This window comes from Apium graveolens, chromosome 9 (assembly GCF_009905375.1).
Source record: "Apium graveolens cultivar Ventura chromosome 9, ASM990537v1, whole genome shotgun sequence".
Classification (NCBI taxonomy): domain Eukaryota; kingdom Viridiplantae; phylum Streptophyta; class Magnoliopsida; order Apiales; family Apiaceae; genus Apium; species Apium graveolens.
Window position 1 is genome coordinate 132,938,579 of NC_133655.1, and position 23,203 is coordinate 132,961,781.

Below are 23,203 nucleotides of genomic sequence, written 5' to 3' on the forward strand. Positions count from 1 at the left end.
TTATTCTAACCCACACAAAACCCAAAAAGTTTGGAAAACCCAATTCTTTCCACCTCCTTCCTCCTCCTTAACATCGTTTTCTTGGTAGATACCGGTGGAGTGCTTCACACTTGAGGAGCAACTGCTAAGGATCTCTGATCGTTGTCTCCGAATTATTTTTAAAGGTTAGATTCGATCCCTCGAATTTTTATTCATGATCTGTATGCTTTTATTTGGATTTTATATGTGTAAAAGTATTTTTCCATGCCCCCGCTGCGTTTAAAATCCAACACGTGCTTCACTACGTCCAGCATGTCCACTTCCTCCAACCTCGGGGTAAAGGGGCATCCCATAAGGGGGTTAGTAGTAACAACAGTTGAATATTCGTACCCGATGGGTCGAGAATTCACAGGTGCATGTACTTGTTGAACTTGAGGATTCGTACCTTGAGTAGCCGAGGGAACCGTCCCTTGTGGCTGAGGTTCAGTTGCCCCTATCTGGGCTTCTCCTTGCGTGGTTGCATAGGTTGAGTGAGGAGGTACCTCCACAGTTGAAGAAATCACTAGGGTTGTCCCCGTTGGTGTTCCTCCTCCAAGGGGTCTAACTGTTCTCCGTGTTTTCACCATGGTTATTGTTGTGCTTTCCCACAGACGGCGCCAAATGTTATAGATAAAAAACTAAGGTTATTATTTGCTGTATTTATTGCTAAGATTCGGGAGCTCAAGGCCTTTAATGGCTGATCTCGTGTTTCGTAGCTTAACTCTGCCTTCACGAGATGCCTACGTATCTCTGTGAATTAGATAATCAAGCCAAAAAACGTAGTTCTGATTTGTGGGGTGAGGCCCCTTATATAGATGTTGGGAGTCCTTGAATTGGACTTGGGTTAGGAGACTTGGTGGGCAAGTCTCTGAATTAGAATGGACTTTGGAGTCCTATATAGTAGGAAACTGATTTCTTATCCTTCTAGGTCCCTTAGAGGCTAATCTGCAAGGATTTATGTCCTTATTGGGACTCTTCTCAGTAGCTGATTTTTCTCTTATTAATTAATTACGAAATTAATTAATATTCAGGGTTTTTGGGCCTTCTTTGTTCCATCAGGACTGATCTGGTCCATCAGGTATGATCAATGTGTTAACCTTTTTGGTCTGAATGTCATACATCTTCTTATTGGGCCTGACAGCCCAAATCATGTATAATTACTGTAATATTTAATTACATAATCAGGATTTATTTATCCCTATTAATATTATTTTTATAATTAGAAATTCTAAATTTTAGTTTAATTTAAAAATAATTAAAATTATTATTTAAATATTTTGCTAAATTTCAATTTTACCCTTCACAATATAAATATTTTTAACAAAATGGTTAAAAGGATCTATATTGTATTTGATGTCTAAAGTTAAGTGTTGCAAACTGTATTTTTGAAAGTAAATATATAGTTTTGTTATTTAATGAAAGGCATGGGTTGCAAACTGTAATTAATTTTTAGATTAAATGCTATTCTTTGTCGTGATGGACAGAGTGTAATTTCCAAATTATTCCATACACTCGTATCCTTCTCAAGGTTAATGAAAAGGCAAACATTGAGCCATCGAGGTTTACAAAAGTCATTCATCTCACATTTTTTTGTCCTAAAAATGTACCAGCATGATTATTTCTTAGAAGATGTGATAACTTAACCAATAGTACATGGCTTAGCTATACACCAGTTAGATTTGTTAATTTGCATTGGAAAGACCGGTAATAAATCTGTTTGTATAGTACAAGTAGTATATTACACAATCGCATGGTACAAGCATTAGAATTTACACTTTCAAAGGACATGCCATGAACTTAAACAAGATCACTAAACATAAACTTAACATTTTGGTAAAATCTAGGGAAAAGGGTACTAAAACTTCAAATGAGCTTGCTGGACATGAACTATGATTGCAAAAGCAACCACAATAACCATAATCACAGAATTCTCAAATTTCGTGAAGAACACTGAGCTAGTGATGGAGTCATACTTGTGGAAGTAAGAACTGAAAATAGGGTCTCTGATGTAATCATAACCTCTAACAACAAACCTTAAACCAGAGAATCCGATGTAGTACACTTTACTCAATGACTTTCCTTGTACTTTCCACTGCAGATTTCCCATTATCTGAGGAAGCAAAAACAAATCTTGAACAATGGCCATGTACTTTTCAAGATCATTCGCCCATTCGGGTACCTTCCCGTAAGTCCTTGAGTTTGTGATGCTCCCTGTGTTCGTCATGTTACTTGTGTAAACAGCAAGAAATCCAAAGATGTGAATCAAGAATGTGAGCAAGAAATTTCTTTGTTCACTAGCAATTTTCTCCCACGATAAAGATTTTTTGTGCTCCTTCCGCGAGTCCCATACCTTCTGAAAGAGTCTAAGAGTGAGTATAAATGCAACCAAGAGGAGACATTTCAAGGCACAGTCTAGCCTTTCAAGCCACAAGCTTTTCCCACTATTAATTACTCGGCTTTCAGGATACTGGTACTCTTTCCATTTAAAGAAAATCTCGGTGTTCATGACTAGGGGAAGTGTATAACCTGTAATCTGTATGCCAAGCATTACTAAGGAAATGATGTGAATGGCTTCAACTTTTTGGTCTACATAGTACAATTGTCTTAGTATAAATGCAATTGTGGATAACAGAATTACCACTCGAAGAATCAATTCGAAGTTTTGGCGAAATGCCACCTCTATGAAGTTGTCTTTGTAATTGTATGTAACGAGAGCAGTTTTTAAGCTGATAGGGCTAAAATAGAGTGGGTTAGTCTCTTTTCTTTGACTGATAATCGAGACCTTAACAGTTGGATTTACCAACCATCTTGTAGTCTTTGATGTATACTCTACCTTCACCTCTATCAAACAATCCGTATCGTTTTCAAGAGTAAGGTTCTCTTTTCCAAACTTCATGGAACTTGGGACACTTCTGCAGCCTATTAGATGCATTTTCCCCTCAAATGGATCATATAAGCCCTCAACAAGTAGCTCTGCAACATGGCTATAGCGCGTTCCAGTGAGGGAAAGTTGTGCTGAGATATTTATATGCAATCCGTATTCAGTAAAAGCAGAAGGTTTGTCAGAATCAGCAGCCGTCACTTCACATGTCTGCACTTTCTGATGTTCCCATTCAAAGTAAAAGCCAAACATGGGTCCTAAAGTTAGAACCTCTAGTTGAACTACCTGCCCCAGAGGGGATCCATTGTACAAAATCTGTGGAAGAACACTGGTGCTGAAACCTAGTTCACTTGATAGAGATGAAAGAGATGTTATGTTGTTTTGATCTTTTAGGAAAGGATACCTGAGGATCGGAAATTTGTTGATGAAAGTCTCATATACAAGCTTCTTGTCTCTCTTAAGAAGTTTGGTCGCCAGTTCAATCTTGGAATACTTGTAAACTAGATTAGACTTGGTGTATTCATTATAGTAATTCCAAAGATCTTGAGGCCGGAGTTCTTTTTTGAAGATTAAAGAAGCATAAGGATCTGTATTGCTCATGCTAGAAATTGTGCCAACGAAAATTTTCCTTTGGGTGATGGAAAATGTCTTTGGGAAATAGATGCAAATTCTGGAGTTGCATTGGTCTGAACCCTTTTCAATTCCCATACAACCAATCATGCAGAGTTTACCGGTTGAGGAATCCCATGTTCCCTCTGCAGAAATTGTCATTCCAGAAAGGCCTGACCTTGACTGAGAAGTGAGACGATTCTCCTGCGAGGAAATTGCTCGAAAAACAGCGAATACCTTTGCAGTTTTCTGCTTTTTTGAATTTTTATTGCCAAGAACACAACGATAATTTGCCACAATTAGCTTAAATTCATCAAGTGTCTGATTTGTCCCTTCCAAATTTCTTTCCAGCACAAATGGACCCAATTTGTTGCAGTACTTGCTGTTGCAATTTGGTTTTACCACCATGATGTCAAAAGCGTCTGAACTAGCAAATCTTTGGAAAACATCGCAAAATTTAAACCCTTTTGAGATATGAATATTATCATCTACCATAGTATCGTGGCAAGAGGAATCCTTGCAAGCACTGGCCACAAGTTCATCTGATGAAAATTGATATTTACTGTCACGACTCATAAGAGAAGAGATATAGACATTATCAAAATACATGGCATCAGTTTTTCTGTGCAAACTCCTCATTTCTCCAATGATTGCTCTGTTGGTTAAGCTGAAGTTCTGAGGATAACGAAGCACAAGCATGATCTGATTATTCTCAAGATTACGAGACTGATCTCTTTTGCAACTATGATGTTGCTCCCAATATTCATAAGAATTAGCATAGATATCCGAGTAAGGAAACAATGAAGTTCCTAACAAGCACATCAATCTCTCACCAGTTTCTTGAGACTCCACATAGAGTCCTTCAAACAGCATCGTAAGATCAGAGTATCCGGGACTCTTGTGAAACCAAGGTGACCAATTTTGAGGAGAGTAAGACATAGTCCTGTTTCTTGTTATCCCTATAGATAACAATCCACAAAGACCAACAGTTGTATCGTTCTGATAAGCAAAATCAATGCCCATAATATAGAAAGATGCCAACTTTAGGAGACTTTCGAAGGCTGAAACGTTGTAATTAGGCATGTCAGTATCGTCAAAAGGCATTAATGGTGAACCGTGAGGTTCCTGCATCCAATCTCCATTCTGGAAAGAAATGTCTCTTGCTGTACGATAAAATTTATCGGATCCAAGTTCAGCTCTGGAAACAACTGAAGATAAAAGAGGACTGCATTCTCTTTCAAGCTCTACAGAGCGTGTTAGTTTGCACATACTTGAGGGATCATCAGGCTCATCATAAGTATCAGAATTTGAAAATGAGGCTGTGACAGTAAACCAAACAATTACAGAGATTGAAATAAACAGGAGACTGTGTACCATAGTCATGGCTAGAACTCTGAGATTTCAAGCAGCGCTTCCTGGTAACAAAATGAGTTGATGGATTGAGTTTGGACCAAGTTCCGGTAGAAATAGCCGATGATCCCTATGTCATATTGTAAAGGCATGACCAAAAACAAAGAGTAATGCTACGGCCACAAAAAAGGTTACAAAAAATTGCCACAAAATGACATGGCATGAGTGATGTGGCATAATAAAATAATTCAATTGGTGCTAATGCTATTAATGTAACTATAGGGAGTTTCATTTATATTTAATCAACAAATATCTGACATGTGGCATTTGTAACTATTTTAATAATTTATTTTATACCTCTAGCATTTTCCAAAAACAAAACCTTCTTAATGCCTTGGATTATTCAAACAGATCTTACTAATTATCACATTGCTTAAAGGCTTAATGACATTTTTAACCTCGATGTTTGCACCATTGTACCCATAAAGCCGTAAATTTTAAAACCATACATTTTCGCCCCTCCGATATCCAAAATATACATTTTTAACCTTGGACCGATTTGATTAAAAAAAGGCCCAAATCGGCAGGGTTATCTAAGTCTTTTAACATTGGAGACAGATAACATACTTATACAGACGTATATATAGGGCTGAACATTCAGGTGGTTCGGTCCAAAACCGAACCGAACCGAACCGAAAAGATCAAAAACCGAAGTTCTGTTTTTCTTCGAACCGAACCGACCAAATTTGTATTATGGACCGAACCAGAACTGAACCGTAATAATTCGGTCGGTTCGGTTCTTAAAAACCGAATTTGTTTAAAAATTTATTATTATTTATGCAATATGTGAGTTAAATTTAAAAAAACCCAAAAATATGCATCCATTGCTAAGTCAAGAATTATCAAAACTTCAGTAATTTTACAAACAATGTAAGAAAGAAATAATTTAAAAGTTTAAACCAAGCCTAATTTCATAACCATTACAAGTTTAGTAAAGTACTATTGGAATAATTACTGAACATAGAATTTTAAAATATATATAATTTTGGTTTAGTAGTCGTATGTAATGTAGGTGCTGAAACTCAATTGTGGTATGTTGTTGTATAGATTAGAGAATAGAGACTGTTCAGTGACTTCGATTACTTTTAGTAATTTAATAATATTCTTAAATCTTAATTTATGATATATTTTAAGATATTATATATATATATATATATTATGTCTAATTCGGTCGGTTCGGTTCTACCCGAATTGTTTTAAAAGGGAACCGAACAGAACCAAACTTAATTTCGGTCTGGACCAAAAAAACCGAACCGGCCAAATTTTTAAAAATTTCGGACCGAACCGAACCGAAATTGAACGGTTCGGTTCGGTTTTTCGGTTCCAGTTCGGTTTTGTTCACCCCTACGTATATACGAACTGTTTAACCCTTCTTTCATCTCCTTTCATCCATTATTTCATCCGGATCAAATTCTTGAGCTTGACAGGGACTCCAGTAGCGTGGATAATCAACTGTCGAAATATGTATTAAAAAACTAGGTAGTAGTGGAGGTTTATGAATCATACCAGCTTGGTGGTTAGGCATACAAAGATGATTGGTTGTGTCTGGGAACATAGAAACTGAAGAAGAAACACCGAAATTCTGCTCATAATTGTAATTTTCTGAAGACGAAGAGCTGTGAATGTGAATATTAGCATTATAATTTTGGATCTCGACAAAAACGGTCTTACTTTTCTTTTTAAGTGCCATATTCCTTCTATTCAAATGCTTTTCACGGATAGAAGGTCTAGTAGTCTTCAATGGATATAGGTTCACTTATATACATACTACAGATTTGTGTGAGTTTTCAAGCAGCTGTGCTGGGGAGAGAGGGGTACCGGCTAGTACTAACCTTTACTTGGCTAAGGTTTGTGTATATTAGGCCATGTCAATTCATCGCATTAATAACAGGTTTATTTTAATATCTTAGAACACGACTTGCATGCAGGCATTGTTCCATAGTTCTGATCCCATGACCAGAAGTCGCCCTTTGAATTAACGTGTACTCAAGTCATACCAATCATTCTTCAAAACTTATAGCGACCGTAGCATCTCTCAAGTTTCGTCTTAAAATCCATGATCATGGATCTACTTTTTGCTATAAAGTGAAGGCATGCAATTATAATAAAAATTGTAGAATGAAATTGTTACACAGTTGTTTTGTTTTTTTTATATATTATGATGATGATCATATGCCCTAATAAACATAACTTATGTTACTAAATTTTTGCAAGAAAAGATATTAACAGAATTCTCAGACAGCATTTGACATGGAAGCAATGAATAATATTATTGCTTCTGCACATGGTATCAATAATTTGCAACTGATTTTACAATTCAAATGGAATTATTATATTTCATTTCCTGACATCCCTAATTAGTTTAATACGTTCATGTCTCCATCAAATTCCTCATCATCTAATTTATGTTAGGAGTTGTCCCACATCTTTTGTGGTAGGGGCAGTTTGCTAAAATATAAGCAGCCAGATAACTCCAATTAGTTAGAGGCCTTTTGGGAGTGACCCAAAAAAATAAGGATTGTTAGGAGTTGTCGCACATCGTTTGTGAGAGGGGCAGTTTGCTAGAATATAAGCAGCCAGATAACTCCAATTAGTATGAGGCCTTTTGGGAGGTGCCCAAAAACAAACCCGTGCGGGCTCGGCCCACAACGGACAATATCATACTAATGTGGAGTTAGGCCTGCTCAGCAAGCCCAACAAGTGGTATCAGAGCAATGGTTGTGACGGTCCATAACAATCTCACGTGGGCTCCAGAAGTGACCTAGGAAGAGGCAGATGGGCTTGCCCCAGAATAGGCTCAAGGAAAAGGCAGACGGGCATTCCAGTATGGGTCTAAGGGAGCAGATAGTCAGATGGACTTTCAGTATGGGTCGAGGGGGAGCCTGGTCACACTGAAGGAGGCAGAATCGACAGATGTCGGGCCCGATGTGTGAAGGGGGAGATTGTTAGGAGTTGTCCCACATCGTTTGTGGGAGGGGCAGTTTGCTAGAATATAAGCAGCCAGATAACTCCAATTAGTATGAGGCCTTTTGGGAGGTGCCCAAAAACAAACCCGTGCGGGCTCGGCCCACAGCGAACAATATCATACTAATGTGGAGTTAGGCCTGCCCAACAAGCCCAACAATTTCAACTCTCCTCGTATGAGTACAGTGGATAATGTGTCTTCTATTGTAAGCATGTTGAAAGATCCGGTGAAGATGTGTCATTGGGCTATTACCATGCTCAAGAGGATCATATGTGATCCTAGTCTGATTCAAGAATAAAAAAGACATATTTAGGAAGCACAAGGAACTTTTCATGATACAACTACTCTCCAAGTTCTAGTTCCTGAGGCCCTAAGAAAAGTTCCTGGTAAGAAGTACACGTTGTGGCCGTGGAGACTTGTACTCGTATCCTGCAGCCACGCATTTGTTATTTTCATTTCTTTAAGGGTTTATGGGTGTAATTCCAAACTTTAAGGCCCAAAAGAAATGTTTTAAACTTATCTAAATATCGGCTGATTAATTACTGAATTAACCTTACCGTTACGTAACGTTTTCTGACTCGGCCTAAAGGTAAAAAAACACATTTTAGAAAACCGAGGACCGAAAACATACGCTTTCAAAACTCAGGGTTTCATAGGTACACTGGTGCAAATATCGAGACTAATAAAGTCATTAAGCCTTGCTTAAATGGTGTGATTATATATACACATTTCGTATAGTGTTCTTGTACCTATTAATCACGACAGAACAAGTCCATTCTACATAAAATTTAGCTCAACACAGCACCTTGTTCTATAATTTCAGGGCACTCAGACAATCTTTGGAGTTGTGGACAAAAATAAGCTATAAAATGGTAGTATATAAAAACCATTCATCAAATTATAAGAAAATAATGACGAGTCTAGAAAGTAACAAGGATGAAAAGGCATAACTATGCATTGATCAAACAAAACTAAGCCATCACTTCTATGAATTCATAGTATCATTTGAATCACTAAATTAATAATAAATATCAAACAGATACCTCAAAATATGTGCTCGAGAATTAAAATTTATTTTATGGAGTTCTAAATATTTTTTTTAAATCTTATTACAACCAAATGAAAAGTTATGAATTCATAGTATTTTAGATGATTTTTTGAGATTTTTAAAAATTTACCTACTAATTACTTTTATTTAAATAAAGCAAATGACTACAAAATTAAAAATAAATAGTAGATAAATTTTAAAAAATCTTATTATATTATAGAAAATACTAGAATTCATCCATTTTCATTTGGTTGTAATAGGATTTAAGAAAAATATATAAAACTCTATAAAATAAATTTTAATTCTCGAGCACATATTTTGAGGTATATGTATGATATTTATTATAACTTTAGTGATTCAAATGATACTCCGTTAACTTTAATGATTAAACTGATATATCGCGTTCAGTTGAGTGATCACTTTGATATTTAACCCAATAATTATTTCAGATAAATTATTTGACATTATTTCTTTGTCTGCATTGTTTTTGTATAAAGACGGTCTTCAACAGGTTCCGATAATGCCTAGCTCTAAAACCTCCGCCAAATAATCACCATAATTTTTGAATGGCTTAACAACATTTTGATCTCTAAAATATATAGCATTTTACTCATAAGTATCAAATGATTGATCTCGTATCTTTTAACCTTTTTACGGTTAGCGAGGGGCTAAAAAGGTACTTTACTCTTCTCTGAGTTGTACCGTTATGGATTAAAAGGTATATTAATAATACTTTGAGGGTAAAAAGGTACTGAATAATATACATTAAGGGCTAACAGATATGTACGGATTATTTTATAAAATTTATAATATTTTTGTATAAGTTAGCATGGAGCTTGGAATAATAACGGGTTAATTATCAACTAGGTCACTTACTCCATTTAAATGTATCAAGTGAGTCACCGATTACAAAACGGACTCAAATGAGTCACTCATTTGAAAATTTGTATCAAAATTATCACTATATCGTTAGTCAAAATTCTTAAAATATTATATTTAGTTTCACACATTTTTAAGAATTATATTACATCCAAATGAAATGTTCTGATTTCTACTATTTTAGATAATATTGTTAGATTTTTAAAATTTTATCAACTATTTATTTTTAATTTTTTGATTGTTTTATTTGATTTAAATAAAAATAAATAGTAGATAAATTTCTAAAAATATAAATATATTATTTAAAATACTAGAACTTAGAATCTTTCATTTGGATGTAATATTATTCATAAAAAATGTGTGAAACTCAATATATAATACTTTTGAGAATTTCGACTAACGATAAAGTGATATTTTTGATACAAATTTTCAAATTAATGACTCATTTGAGTCCGTTTTGTAATCGATGACTCACTTGATACATTTGGACGGAGTAAGTGACCTAATTGATAATTAACCCGAATAATAACAAAAAAATGAAGAATTCGTAATACATGAATTTCTTAAAGTTCTACTACAAATTTGTTTTTGAAATATAGTAGTAGGGTGGAAAGTGCAATTAACCCTTTTATAAATTTAAAAGTTTTGATATTAAAATAGAACTTGTGCGATGAATAATTTCAAAATGACATAAAAAACGTCGAAATACGTCCATTTCAACCCTTAACTGAGTAAACATTTGCATAACCAAATGTCCAAATATCACATTAGGTACACGTTTACATAACCAAATGCCCATGTATAGCTAGACCAAATGTTACATCAAGTAAGAGTTTACATAACCAAATTGAATTTTAAGAAATTACGCATAATCGAGTGAAGCATAGATTAATCTATATCTCAGAATTGAAAATACAGGATGACTAGATGAGATAATTTAAGCTCATGTGTCACGCTTGAGACCATACCTCTGGACTCTCTCATTAATCCAGGCCTTCATATCTCCCAGCACCAGGTTGGCACTCTCATCAGGCTCCCCCTGTATCAATGAATGGTACATTCCTTCATACAGTTTAACTGTTTTATCAACACTTGATGCTTTCTCGTATAACATCTCCGACCCTGTTGGACAAGTAACTCCATCTGAGGTCCCGTGGCATGTCAAAAATGGCACTGTAACCTTATCAAAGTTGTCCTGAATGTAGTTGGTAACCCTAACAACTTCTCTCATCGTTCCTATCCTTGGTCGACCAGAGTATCGTCTCGGATTACCGGCTATGATCTTTAGTTTTTCCATGTCCCTAACGGCCTTGCCCACCATCTTATTGTCCGGCATAGCTGCCCAAGTGTCTGCCACACCAAATAGCAATCCGTATGCAAACAAATGCACCTTCAACAACACGGATATTTTATCAGGAAAAAATTCATATTTTTCGGATTCCAAATTGAAGTTATCCTTCAAACTTGCTTAAATTACTTTCTATATATTGTAAAGAGTATAAATTACATAACAAAATCAGAACAATTAGCTGAGTCAGCTTGGAACATGTAAAAACTGTACACCTAGGAATCCAAACCAACCCAGGTCAATCAAATATTACGGTTGCAGTCTATTTGAATACTCAGCAGAATCAAGAGAACATATACATGTCAACACCTCAGCGGTCATTATATAGTAAACAATGTACTATAGTACATAAAGAAAAAATCTTGAGGATCTTTATAAATATGAGAAAGAAAGAATGAAAAAAAACAAGCAAACAATGCATCTTAATTTAATCAAATCCTATACACATTTTCGTTGTTGTTCTACGCTTAAATCCAACATTAAGAGTAGATTCATCAGCAATGTATTGTAGGTTTGTAAATATTCTAAGCTATTTTAAAGTGGTCTTAAAAGTGAAAATTTGGATTGATGTTATTAATCAAACTTAACAATAATAGCTCTGATTAGTATCTATTCAACCAAAACTCACATGCCTTCAACTAGGGGAGAGAGCAAATTAAACACCTATTAATATTCGTATGATCATATCTACCCCAATTTTTAACTAATTGTTTATGTATTAACACTGGAATTTAATTCGGCTGACTTTAGCGAGCCACGAGCAACTCGATTGATTTTATACTTGTTTAGAGTATAATTGATTAGTAATGACTGGGGAGTCAATATTTTGATCATTTATACAAACTTATCTAACCAGATGCAAACATGAATGAGTGTCGCACAGTTAAGAACTTAAGATTGAAGTATTCAACTCAATACTGAAACAGAGTTGAGATTTATTCAATTTCATACAACATAGGAGTTCTGTTTGTTTTTCAACATATTGGACCGGATAAGTTAGATTGATTTTCCATCCTATCTTAATTTTGTTAGAAAGAAAGGAAAAAAGAGAGAAGGACGAAACATGGGAGCTAATCAAACAACAAAGAAATGAACAGAAAATACCTTAGATGGTATCATCAATTGAGGAATAACAATCAAAGGTGCCGAAAGAATCAAGCCTGTCCACATGTCAGCCTCGGACTGGAAGTACATAACCATACTAATCATACCTCCCATTGACTCCCCAAACAAAAACGCAGGCAAGTCTTTATACTCTTCACTCTTCCGAACACTAACAAAATAAGAAAGCGACGATGCAGCCACCTTGTCAACATTCCCTAGATAACCATGCAGCCCTTCTGAACGTCCATGGCCTAGTAAATCAGCTGCAAAGACAGCGTACCCCCAGGTAGCGTAATTAATGCAAATCTTCTGAAACATCCAGCCTGAATCAGATGCGTAACCGTGTGTCATGAAAACAGTTCCTTTTATCGGACTGTCATTGTTTCTGATCGGCAAGAATGATTGTGTGAAGATTTTTCCATTTGGAGTTTCAAAGTAAGATTTTGAGTTTCTCACACCTTGTGATTCGTAGTATTCGCTTTCCGGCAAGTCCCCCCAGAAGTTGGCTGTCATTGCTATTCTTGCAGAAACTGTGGTGGCCATTTTTTTAGAGCCAATGTGTGAAAACAGGGTGGGGGTGGGGGGTGTTTGTTGATACTTGATATAGAATGGAGGTTTTAGGTTTACCAACTTTTTAAAATACAGCAAGGGGTATTTTATTTTTAAGCAGGTTGGGGTTGGTGAGATGATGACTCGGTTCCACTTAATCCTTTATAAAATTATTTATATTAAATTATAATTCAGTATATCAGATAATTTTCCAATTTCTAAGATGATTCAGAATAGTGATAATTATTATACTACTTGTAATTTGATTCATTATATTGTAACAGGCATCGGGAGAGGTAGGTGAGATGTTGACTGATTTATTGTTAGGCAAAAGTATCCCGTCAGCCATTTTAGACTAAGCAAGATCCACTTGTCTTTTGCACTAGCTTGTCTCTAGCCAGCCAAGTACCAGACTTGATTAGAATTTAAAGGAATTAACAAGAGAAAAGTTTCACTATATTATCTGGTAATGTAATTACTTGCACCTTCTATCTAGCCAGCCTGCAATTTGTTCATAATGCCACGAGATGGAAGATGTAAAGAGTTGATGGGAGAAAGATACAATTAACCGAAAAGATGCAAAGAGTCCTTGATCTAATAAGGATAATTGCTGCAATATGGCTTACAAGTCCAACGGTGTAAGGACCAAATAATAGCTATATCTGAATTTTGACTCAAGACTCCGACTGCTTTTTCCTTCTCACTTTGTCTTCCCCTCGGCAATATGTGTGTCTTCAAATTTTGTAGTGATCTCATCAGCAGAAACCTTTACTTCCTCCGTCGGTCCGTTTGGGATAGAGGACTGATGTTCGATATCTAAAGGGCTCATCTGCCATATCCTTATGGTTCCATCTTCTGATCCTGAAGCATATGATTCCCCTCCAGGTGCGAATCTCACACAGTGAACAGGACCATGGTGACCCTTGTTGCATCCTACGATGCAGATGATTTAAAATGTTTAGAAATGACATCATGTTCGACTGAAATTGCAACTGATTTTCCTTTCCACATAATATAATTGATACGAAGCAAACGATGGTTACCAGCCCTTAAGTAATTTGTACATCTACACTGACCACAAAGGAGCTGACTGAAGAGAGTTGAAGTAATAACTTATATCAAGGGACAAGGGTACAATGTAAAATGAGATTAAAAAAAGTGGTTTATTGAAAGAGCCGTACTACATCAAATATTAATATATAACAAGGCACTTGATCAGGGCCAAACTAGCAATCTATCATTGTTAAGATCAATAGAAACAAAACAAGTAAAAAACTTATACCGGCTCTATCAATTGAGTGGAAGAATACGTATTACACAAACATATTGTAAGAAAAGAAGAGAGTGACAAGCTTTAACTAAGGCCTCTCAATGTGTCAGGTATTTTCCTCTTCCTCTTACCTTTTATTATTTCTTTTAATTTCTTTTTTGCATAAGGTTTTGTACTTCCCACAAGATTTCATTGTTTGCATATTTTTGCAGTAGGAAAAAAAGGTGAAATGGACATACAAAAATATATAAAGGGTTTTTTACTGGCTAGAGCTTCTCAAGTTCAAGAGATACTTACCAATCTCCTTTCCGGTATGGAAATCATATATATGAACCCACATGTCTTCTCCTCCGGCAATGAACTTATAACCAAGCTTTGGTTCCAGTGATGCAGATTCCACACTGAAGGGCATGTCATAACTCTTCACCAATCCAAAACTGAGAAGCCAATATTTCAACAAATCAGAGAACACACAGGCCATGAAGTTTTACAATGTAGCATGTAAGGAAAACTTATCAATTACTTATCTAGGAAAAAGAAACTTACTGATTAGCATCCCAGAATTTGACAGTGGAGCCATCGGCTGTGGTTACATAGCGTCCGTCCTGACTAACTTCTGCACTGGTTACAGATGACTTGGTCTCAAGCATTCGGACAATTTTGTCGCTTCGAACATCCCACAACCTAGTCATTCAAAATATTATCTAATTAATGGTCATTGGGAAGTTCTGTAACAATAATCTTTATATAACGAGAAATGCTTTTAAAACAGTAAAATGTCATCAAAAAAAATTCAACTCTCAATATTGAATAGATTTTAGTATGTTGCAAGACCGGGATGTGCTCCAGATATTTCGAGACCCGGAGAGCAACATCAAAATACAACAAGTTGTACCATAATTTAATTTCAGTACTCCAAAAAAGAAAGGTTAAAACAAATCATTGCTCCAAATTGACCAAACAAAAAATGATTCAGCAAGATAGCATCGAAATGTGTGATTACCTTACTCCCCCTGAATCACTGCAAGAACTTAATATAGTCTGATCATTGTGTAGCCATGCAACTGTCCTAACTGAACCTGGGGAACTGTTGACTACTCTTGGAGGCACATCTGGTCTATTTAAATCAAAAATCCGAAGAATTTTTTCAAAACCACCAGTGAGAAAAAGGTGCTTATTCTGCAACACAAAACAACTTCAAGATTAGTTTTAGTCATACATATCCTGGTAGCATGTGTTATATTGGAACCTAATGAAGGTGTGACCACAACACAATATTTATCTCAATAGCAATGTATACAGACTATCAGCTGCATGAAAGTTAAAAATCATTATACCAATTAAGACAACTCTACTGTGTAAGGGGTCGACAGGAAGGAGTTTGTGTGTATCACTGGTACGTGACTTAAATTAGGTCAGTACTCTGTATTCAGCAGAATTTGAAATGAAAATTCAAATCTAAGAAGAGGGAACTCCCCTGACAATTCTGGGCCTTTCAAATTGGACAAATGCTAATATTGGGCCCAGATATAATCTAAATAAATTTATTATTTTGGTAAGATTTAACATAAACTAAAAGGTAACTTCTAGGAATTTTATAATCTTTCCGTGACAACACATGATTTTAGGTATAAATATTAATCCTATGGGCTTAGACATCAACATATAAACAACAGCTCATTCTTTATGGAAAGTGATTAAATTATTAAAATGATTAAAGAACATAGTCAATTTTAAATAAATATTTGAAATATATCTAGTGACTTAGTTATTAAGGGTCCAATTTTTATCAAATTATAATTTAGGCAATTGTCTTGAACAGAAGTCCCTGTATAAAAAAACAAGAGATTCATCAAGTCTTGGAACATTTATGTGCCTGTAAGCAGCATAATTTAACTAGTAGCATGCAAGTGATACGACACATAAGCAGAATTTGCCATGGTGCTGTGACAGATTCATGGGTAATAATCTAATCGTAAATACAGAAAAACCATCATAAATATGTGTGTGCTGCCATAAATTTAGTGAAAATACCTCTGCAAATGCACAGGCCCGGACAATGTGTTTGTGTTCAAATGAATGCAATACATCCCCGGTCAATGCATCCCATATTTTCCTGTTAAAGAATAAGAATAAGTCTCGGATTATCAGCAGACTAATATTTGTAACAGCTTGAGAATGTCAATGTGCCAAATTAGATTAACTCGCAGTTACTACGTGACCGCCCCTGATGTACAAGTAGCATGGGAGATATTTAGCATTTAATTCTTTTAAGATCATTAGAATCCAAGCTACTATATTTAACATGTTTCAAGATGGGAAAACGAAAAGTCTCGATCAAGTACGCAGAAAAATCAGCTGATGCAGATGCAGCCCGTAATGCATTGCTATCAAGGCAGCAGCTCCATACTGCACCTTTATGCCCTTCAAATGTCCCAATCCAATCTCCAGTCTCTCCATTTCTTAGCATCGGTGTAGAATCTACAAACAAGCAATATAACCATGATTTTTAATCTTAAAAACATGCAGCAAATAGATGACATACATATAGAGGAAACCCGATTGAGAATTTTAATTTTTTTTGATATACATGTATGATAAATACAAAAGTTATTAAAACTGGCATCTGTAGACTTAAGTTCTCTTTCAGACTAATGACAGAATCATTTGTTACCCAAAAAGAGAGGAACATTTTAAGACAATTACAAGCAACCTCAGAACCAACACTTCAAAAGAATCTTCACAGAAACAGATAAGGTGATGTCAATTTATATATCTACTAATTTAGTTCTACTATATATATGATCAAGCTTTACCCAAACTTAGGGCTTCTATCTTAATATTAAAGGAGATGCACTAAATAGGACTTCTTCAATCTTTATTATCGTGACGTGATCTAAATAATTCCTATTACCAGAGGTCTTCCTTGTATTAATATCAAACAAATTGGTTTGTTTTTTTGTCAGGAACAAATTTGGTATGTTAATTGAGTTGAAATTGTGTAAATAGCATTTTATGTAAACTTAGTTTCAATATGATACTGCCAGGAATAAGTGTGTAGGCGTGTAGCATAAACGTACAACCATACATCAAACTTAAGTTAGTTGAATAAATGTCTAGTTGAAATAACTTCCACGTAGAACCACAAATAACCGTCATTGTAATTAAAGTAGTATATAATTTTTATGAGAAAGAAAGAAAGAAAGAAAGTGTTCCAGGGCACAAGGTATTTTCACATAACTTACGCCTTGTCTGACCGATTGATCAACCGCCTAGGCCGACTTTTCGAACATTAAATGAACTGGCTATATTTACAAACTAGCTAAAGTGGACATTATATAAACACATGATTAGGTAAATCCCTAACTAATACAACTACGTAGAAGCTTCAGCCATTTACATCTAGAACTATCCCACTGTAACTTATAGCTTTATCATATCATAACACATTATGTCACATAGAGTATGACCAAGAATCAGAATATCTTGTAACACTTCAGCTCAAGAAAAGAACTGCATATAAATAACGTCTTACACCTAATGAATGATGATCCTGGGTTATTTCTAATCCCAAATATACAGGATCACAGCAATCAACAGATTATTATCAGCACTTACGAAGCAATATTTAACCTTATCTAACTTGCAAGTAGAAACTCTATCTAACAAAACAAGTAGGCTCTCCAACCTAATACACATTAAGCTCGAAAATCGAAATCCAATGGTATTTTTACAGCCAATCACATAGAAGCAAGGTCCACGACTACATTACAAGCTACTAAAACGATTCAAATCAATAAATTAAAGACACGGACCAACACGAAACAGCTAATACACAGTAATAACATGAAATTAACATTTAAAAGGAAAGAGAAGAAATTAAAAAAAAAAAAAAAGGAAGGGGGTAGAATAAAGAGGGTACCTTTGCTAGCACTAATGAGAAAGTAACCGTCAGGCGTGACAGGACTGTAAAACAAATCAACCACAGGTCGAGAGTGGCCATGACACACAAGCGGCACTGCAGCTTTCTTCTTCTCCATGTATCTAAATATTTATTAAATTGAAATCCTAAATTAACAAATTGGATTGTAATAAAGCTTTAAAGCAGGAAAGTGAAGAGAAGCATGATTATGTATTTATGTTTAATTGTGTGTGTCGATATATGGGGAAGCCCTAAGATAAAGTAGTTTGATCCTGGTTGGATAAAATGTAAGCTGTTATTGCACAAGATCAAACATACGAGAATGCCAAGGGGCAGATCGCCATTTTATTTATTGTCAAGTGGATGGATATTGGATAGTATACATAGGCTCAGAACCGAAAAGATTACAGAGACTACACACAACTTACATGATTTAAAAAAAAACTTATTAATTCATGTGTGATTAGATAACTTAGATGGTTAAAAAAAAATCAGATTTTGGGTTTCATCCTCACTCTACCTGAAAATTTTCGAAAGCGATTACTTATTTATAAGGGTATAAATCACATTTATAAAAAAAATGATTTAAATCAATACTATTTTATGAGCACATTTGGATAACTCAAGTAATTATGAGTTTATCCTTTATCGTCCCATGTGCGGGATTCGATCCTTACTCATCCCGAAAATTTACGAGAACAAAAATTCATTTATAAGACTATAAGTCATATTTGTCGAAAGAAAAAAAAAACAATATTATTTCATACTTATTTGTTTTGTTGGTCGTAAACCCTTACATGTTGAAACCGCCTCCACTAAGAATGACAACGGGTCGGATCGGTCGGATTTCATAAGTTCCAAATTTAATCTGTTACGTTTCGGGTCGGTTCGGGTTCGAGTCTGGATATTAAAAATAAAGATCCAGATCTGATCTTTCGAATTTTTTCGACTTTCAAGTCGGTTTCGAGTTTAATTCATATATTTTAAAAGTAATTAATTAAAAATAAATAAATTTATATTATTATACAAATATGTTACATAACACATTGTCATTGAATGGTAAAATACAAAAGTAATACTTTATATATTTCAAAAAAAATGACTAATGCAATGGTTGAGGTCTTATTTTCTTAAATGTAGGTTAAATGTCCGACTCAAGTTGCGTGTTCTTTTGTTAACTAAAAAATAATACTTTATGTATTTATTTAATTCAACATTAGCGTCAAATATAACAAATTTAACTATATATAATTATCCAACATATTGATTATAAAATAAAATAAAATTTAACTATAAATAAAATGAGTAATTATTATCAACATTACTTACATATAAAAAATTAAATATTTGACCAAAACATATGTTATTGTATTAGAATTTTATAAATTTAGTTAACAGAAAAATAACTTTGTTACACTTAATATTACATAACAATATTATTTTATAAATAAAAATACAAGCATTAGACTTAATATTACATAACAATATTGTTTTATAAATAAAAATACAAGCATTATATCTATACATCTATATATAATAATTATGAAGATATATACATCATTTATATATTAAAATATTATATATTTAAACCTTAAATATTTTATAAAAAATATAAAAATAAAATTTAAAATAAAATTTAGACTATATTAGGGTTAAAGGCAGGATATGGCCTGATGTTCGACATACTATTAATCACTAGTGCTTTATGTTTTTTATATCAAGGAAGTATGAAGTGATTAGATAGAACATTTTAGTATTTTTTTATCGTTGGTAATTCGTAGTCGCTATCTTTCGGGTGCGCACTGGGTAAACCCTACGGGCTCACGCAATAGCCTGCAAATCACGTGAACCTAGATAAACCGTATTTAAGCGACATGCTCTAACTCATGAGGCATAATCATAAATTCTCTTCCCATGGGATTTGAAACTCTGACCAAGAGGATCAATTGAAATCCAAGAAAATCCTCCATGTCTGTATCTTAATCTTCCGAAGATATTCAATTGTCCTTGTTATTTGCAAGGATTAGGGCGGCCCATATAATCAACTCTTTAATGGGTTATTGTTTTAATATTTTGGATCCATTACCAGAGAGATGGTGATTTGCTTAATGCTTATTGAGGTCATTTTGAAAAGCTAGATCGTTTTAGTAGATATTCAAGATTTTTCAATATTCAAATCAGTTATCTTCTTCCTCATTGTAGTTGATAGGTCATAAAGTAATCAGGCCCAAGTAAAATAATACAAAAGCCCAAGTAGTGAGCAACCCAGTCCCAAACTCGAGTGGTCCTCGGTACACGTGGCAATGACAAAATTGTCTATTGTCTCATGTTACCAAAAATGGAACAACAACATCCCAACCGTCCAGGTGTATCCCAAGTCACCCCAGCTGCAAAAGGATATATGGGCCCCACTTGCCATCTGATCCATCCAATTACTCACCAACCAAGAATGATCAAGGGCTAGGATGAAGAGGTACAAACCCCTAAAACCCTAAATCTTGACGCCTATAAAAGGCCCCAAGAAAAGGGTTTTAGGGGTTAGAAAAAAACTGTCTGCTACACACCTATACACACACCACTATACATATATTTTTGAATAGTTCTTTCTTCTCCCTTCTTCTTCTTCTTCGAGAAACCCCATTCTCATTCTCACACTGGAGTGGCCACGGGGATCGGTGATTCACCGGCCACTAGATCCAGGGATCTAGCCCCTTTCTTTATAGTTCGACTAAGTTCGTGAACAGCCGCCTCATATCATAAATAGTGTAAATTTACTTTGCCCAGCCCCCCCTCTGGTTCTGTTTTGCAGAGTCCCCTTAAATCACAGCTTCACCACACATCATCTGCCACGTGGACGGGACTCGAGCTTACGTGAGAGAGGAGAAGACCTGGGAAGAAATATAGTTATCATTGGCGCTAGAAGGAGGGGTCGAACCTCCGGTGTAGTGGTTCTGGTTCCAGTCACGCTATACAGTTTCAAGAACCAAGAAAACCCCTCCCAAGTAAGGACGGTGCCCTCACTCTCTTACTAACCAACTCTTCGTATCTTTCTTTCCGTACAGCCACACACATTGTTGCACTCGTAATTCTTTTTCCATACTCTGTTTTGAAAAAATGGCCACGAGGAAGAGTAAAACGTCGGTCTCGGGAACTATTCAGCCCACCGTTATCCAACCCAGGGATGGCGAGATGGAAGAGATAGAATAGGAGTCCCTCATAACTCGTGCTTCATCTCAACTCCAGCCCGGAGACCAGAGACTAATCATTGAGAAAGCAGCCCACAAGTATGCAGAGACTTCTGCGAACCCTTGGGGAAGCATGACCCCGGAGCAAATCCAAACAATTGTGGACCTATGAAAAGAAAAGAATCACAAGAACCCTGAAACCCGTCTGGGAGACCAAGAGGAGCACTCCGGAGAATCTCGAGGCTCGGTCTTGGACCGAATTGGTAAAACCAAGAGGCCGTCTGAAGACGTCCGGGACGAAATTAAGAGAGCCGAGCTCCGAGCTGTATCGGGAAGGAAGAGGAGGCCAAGGCCAAAGCTAACATTGAAAAAAGGATCCAAGAGGAGGAGGCGAAACAAAAGAAAAAGACACGCAGAGTTCATGTCTCCTCAGAATTCGAGCAAGAAAAAGAGTCTGAACAGTAGCAGATGGCCTGGGCTCTCCGGGACGTCAAGAGAAAGGTAGAGGGAGACATTGAAGTCGGAGCAGCGACCACGCCCTTTACCAGAAAATTGGAATCCACCCCCAGGGAACCCAGCCTTAAACACTTTAACTTTGATTCTTTCGACGGAGTTGCCGACCCCGAAGAGCATCTAAACTACTTTGAGCATTGACTCTTGGAAAGACTTTCGGGAAATGTTTTTAAAGAGATTTCGGGCAAACTGCATGAACGAGCTTCAGATGTGTCACTTGGAAATCATTCAATAAAGACGCATAAAAACACTGTCCGAGTTCATCAAGAGATTTCAGGAAGCGGTCAACCACCTCTCCAATCTCAAGGAGAAGGAAGCCGCCAATATCTTCTGACGAAACCTCCACCTAGTCTCATGCGAAGGTTACGTCAAAGACTTGATTCACAGAGAGCCCCAAAGCCTTGCTTCTTCCTATGCATTGGCTTCAAAATTTATCAAGGAAAATGACTTCCTCACTTCCATGAAGATGAATTGACAAATCCGAGATGATGATGAGTCTCCGGAGTGCCGCTCCTTCTACAAGAAAGAGAAAAGGTTCAAACAGATTGGCAGGATAACTACATACAGCAGTCTCAGGGAACCCCACCCCCGGACAACTACTCCAGACCCCAGAAGATTGAAAGGAAACCAAAGACAAGAAATAGCCCAAACCAGAGCCCGAATGAATACCCCTCAACAGACCCCAAGCTGATATCTTAAGGGAGGTCAAAGGGAAACCCTTCTATTACCCACCAAAGCCCTTACTGGCACCTCCGAAAAACAGGGCACGCGATAAATATTGTGGGTACCATGAGGATCATGGTCATACCACGAAAAACTGCTTCTCCTTCAAAATGTTTATTGAAGACCAGATCAAGAAGGGTAACATGAACCAGTACCTGCAAAGGAGACTAAGTGGCAAAGACAAGGCCTCTAATAGTGGTAAACACATGGTCAACATGATCTTCGGAGGAGTCGCCTCTCCGCCCCAGAGCCCAGACATGAACATCGATGTCATGATGATCCAACCCTTCAAAGATGAACCCGAATATTTCTTCAATGCTGATTATGAGGGCCTAGATCCCGGACACAATCAAGCCCTAGTCATGACTCTCAACATCGCCGACAATGAGGTAAAAAGAATTTGGTTGATAACGACTCCTCGGCTAACATTGTTTTTTAGCACACACTTAATAAGATAAAACTGGGACACCTTCGTATGGATCCTTGCCTTGAAGACCCCCTCTACGGATTCGGGAATAATATGATCCTGATCCGAGGGGTAATATATCTCTGCATAGTCTTTGGTTCTGCACCCCATCAAGTCTCTCATGTCATGAAATTCTATGTGATAAGTGCAACATCCTCTTACAACATGATCCTGGGAAGGCACACCATCACCAAGCTCCGGGCCATCCCTTCAACAATTCACCTGAAGCTAAAATTTCCCACCCTGGGAGGCATCAGAGAACTCAAAGGGGATCGGGACGTATCCGGGAGATGTTATGGGCAGGCTCTGGTGA

At 36.2% G+C, this 23,203-nt stretch overlaps 3 protein-coding genes across 3 annotated transcripts; all 3 read right to left on the reverse strand.

Moving 5' to 3' along the window:
- Nucleotides 1–1,873: 1,873 nt before the first annotated feature.
- Nucleotides 1,874–4,891, reverse strand: LOC141685587 (uncharacterized). The gene has a single exon (XM_074490679.1). It carries the CDS (start codon nucleotides 4,889–4,891, stop codon nucleotides 1,874–1,876), a length of 3,018 nt encoding a protein of 1,005 aa, XP_074346780.1.
- Nucleotides 4,892–10,594: 5,703 nt separating this feature from the next.
- On the reverse strand, nucleotides 10,595–12,910 carry LOC141682947 (caffeoylshikimate esterase-like). Its single transcript, XM_074487635.1, has 2 exons — nucleotides 12,263–12,910; nucleotides 10,595–11,200 (listed from the first exon to the last, which is right to left on the reverse strand). Exons 1-2 carry the CDS (start codon nucleotides 12,803–12,805, stop codon nucleotides 10,754–10,756), a joined length of 990 nt encoding a protein of 329 aa, XP_074343736.1. The 5' UTR covers nucleotides 12,806–12,910; the 3' UTR covers nucleotides 10,595–10,753.
- A 335-nt stretch (nucleotides 12,911–13,245) lies between these two features.
- Nucleotides 13,246–18,414, reverse strand: LOC141682946 (uncharacterized). The gene is made up of 8 exons (XM_074487634.1): nucleotides 18,322–18,414; nucleotides 18,004–18,125; nucleotides 16,427–16,562; nucleotides 16,116–16,197; nucleotides 15,085–15,260; nucleotides 14,628–14,765; nucleotides 14,379–14,518; nucleotides 13,246–13,744 (listed from the first exon to the last, which is right to left on the reverse strand). The coding sequence occupies exons 1-8, from the start codon at nucleotides 18,345–18,347 to the stop codon at nucleotides 13,512–13,514; spliced, it is 1,053 nt and encodes a 350-aa protein (XP_074343735.1). The 5' UTR covers nucleotides 18,348–18,414; the 3' UTR covers nucleotides 13,246–13,511.
- Nucleotides 18,415–23,203: the final 4,789 nt, after the last annotated feature.

What these genes read in the sequence shown, in the direction of transcription:
- LOC141685587 (XM_074490679.1), bottom strand. Translation starts at nt 4,891, where the DNA reads ATGACTATGGTACACAGTCTCCTGTTTATTTCAATCTCTGTAATTGTT.
- LOC141682946 (XM_074487634.1), bottom strand. Translation starts at nt 18,347, where the DNA reads ATGGCGATCTGCCCCTTGGCATTCTC. An exon ending in ATCTGCCCCTTGGCATTCTC is followed by an intron (nt 18,126 to 18,321) that starts GTATGTTTGATC and finishes ATAAATATTTAG; the next exon opens with ATACATGGAGAAGAAGAAAG. An exon ending in GCATCAGCTGATTTTTCTGC is followed by an intron (nt 16,198 to 16,426) that starts GTACTTGATCGA and finishes ATTCTTTAACAG; the next exon opens with GAAAATATGGGATGCATTGA.
- LOC141682947 (XM_074487635.1), bottom strand. Translation starts at nt 12,805, where the DNA reads ATGGCCACCACAGTTTCTGCAAGAATAGCAATGACAGCCAACTTCTGG. An exon ending in AATTGATGATACCATCTAAG is followed by an intron (nt 11,201 to 12,262) that starts GTATTTTCTGTT and finishes GTGTTGTTGAAG; the next exon opens with GTGCATTTGTTTGCATACGG.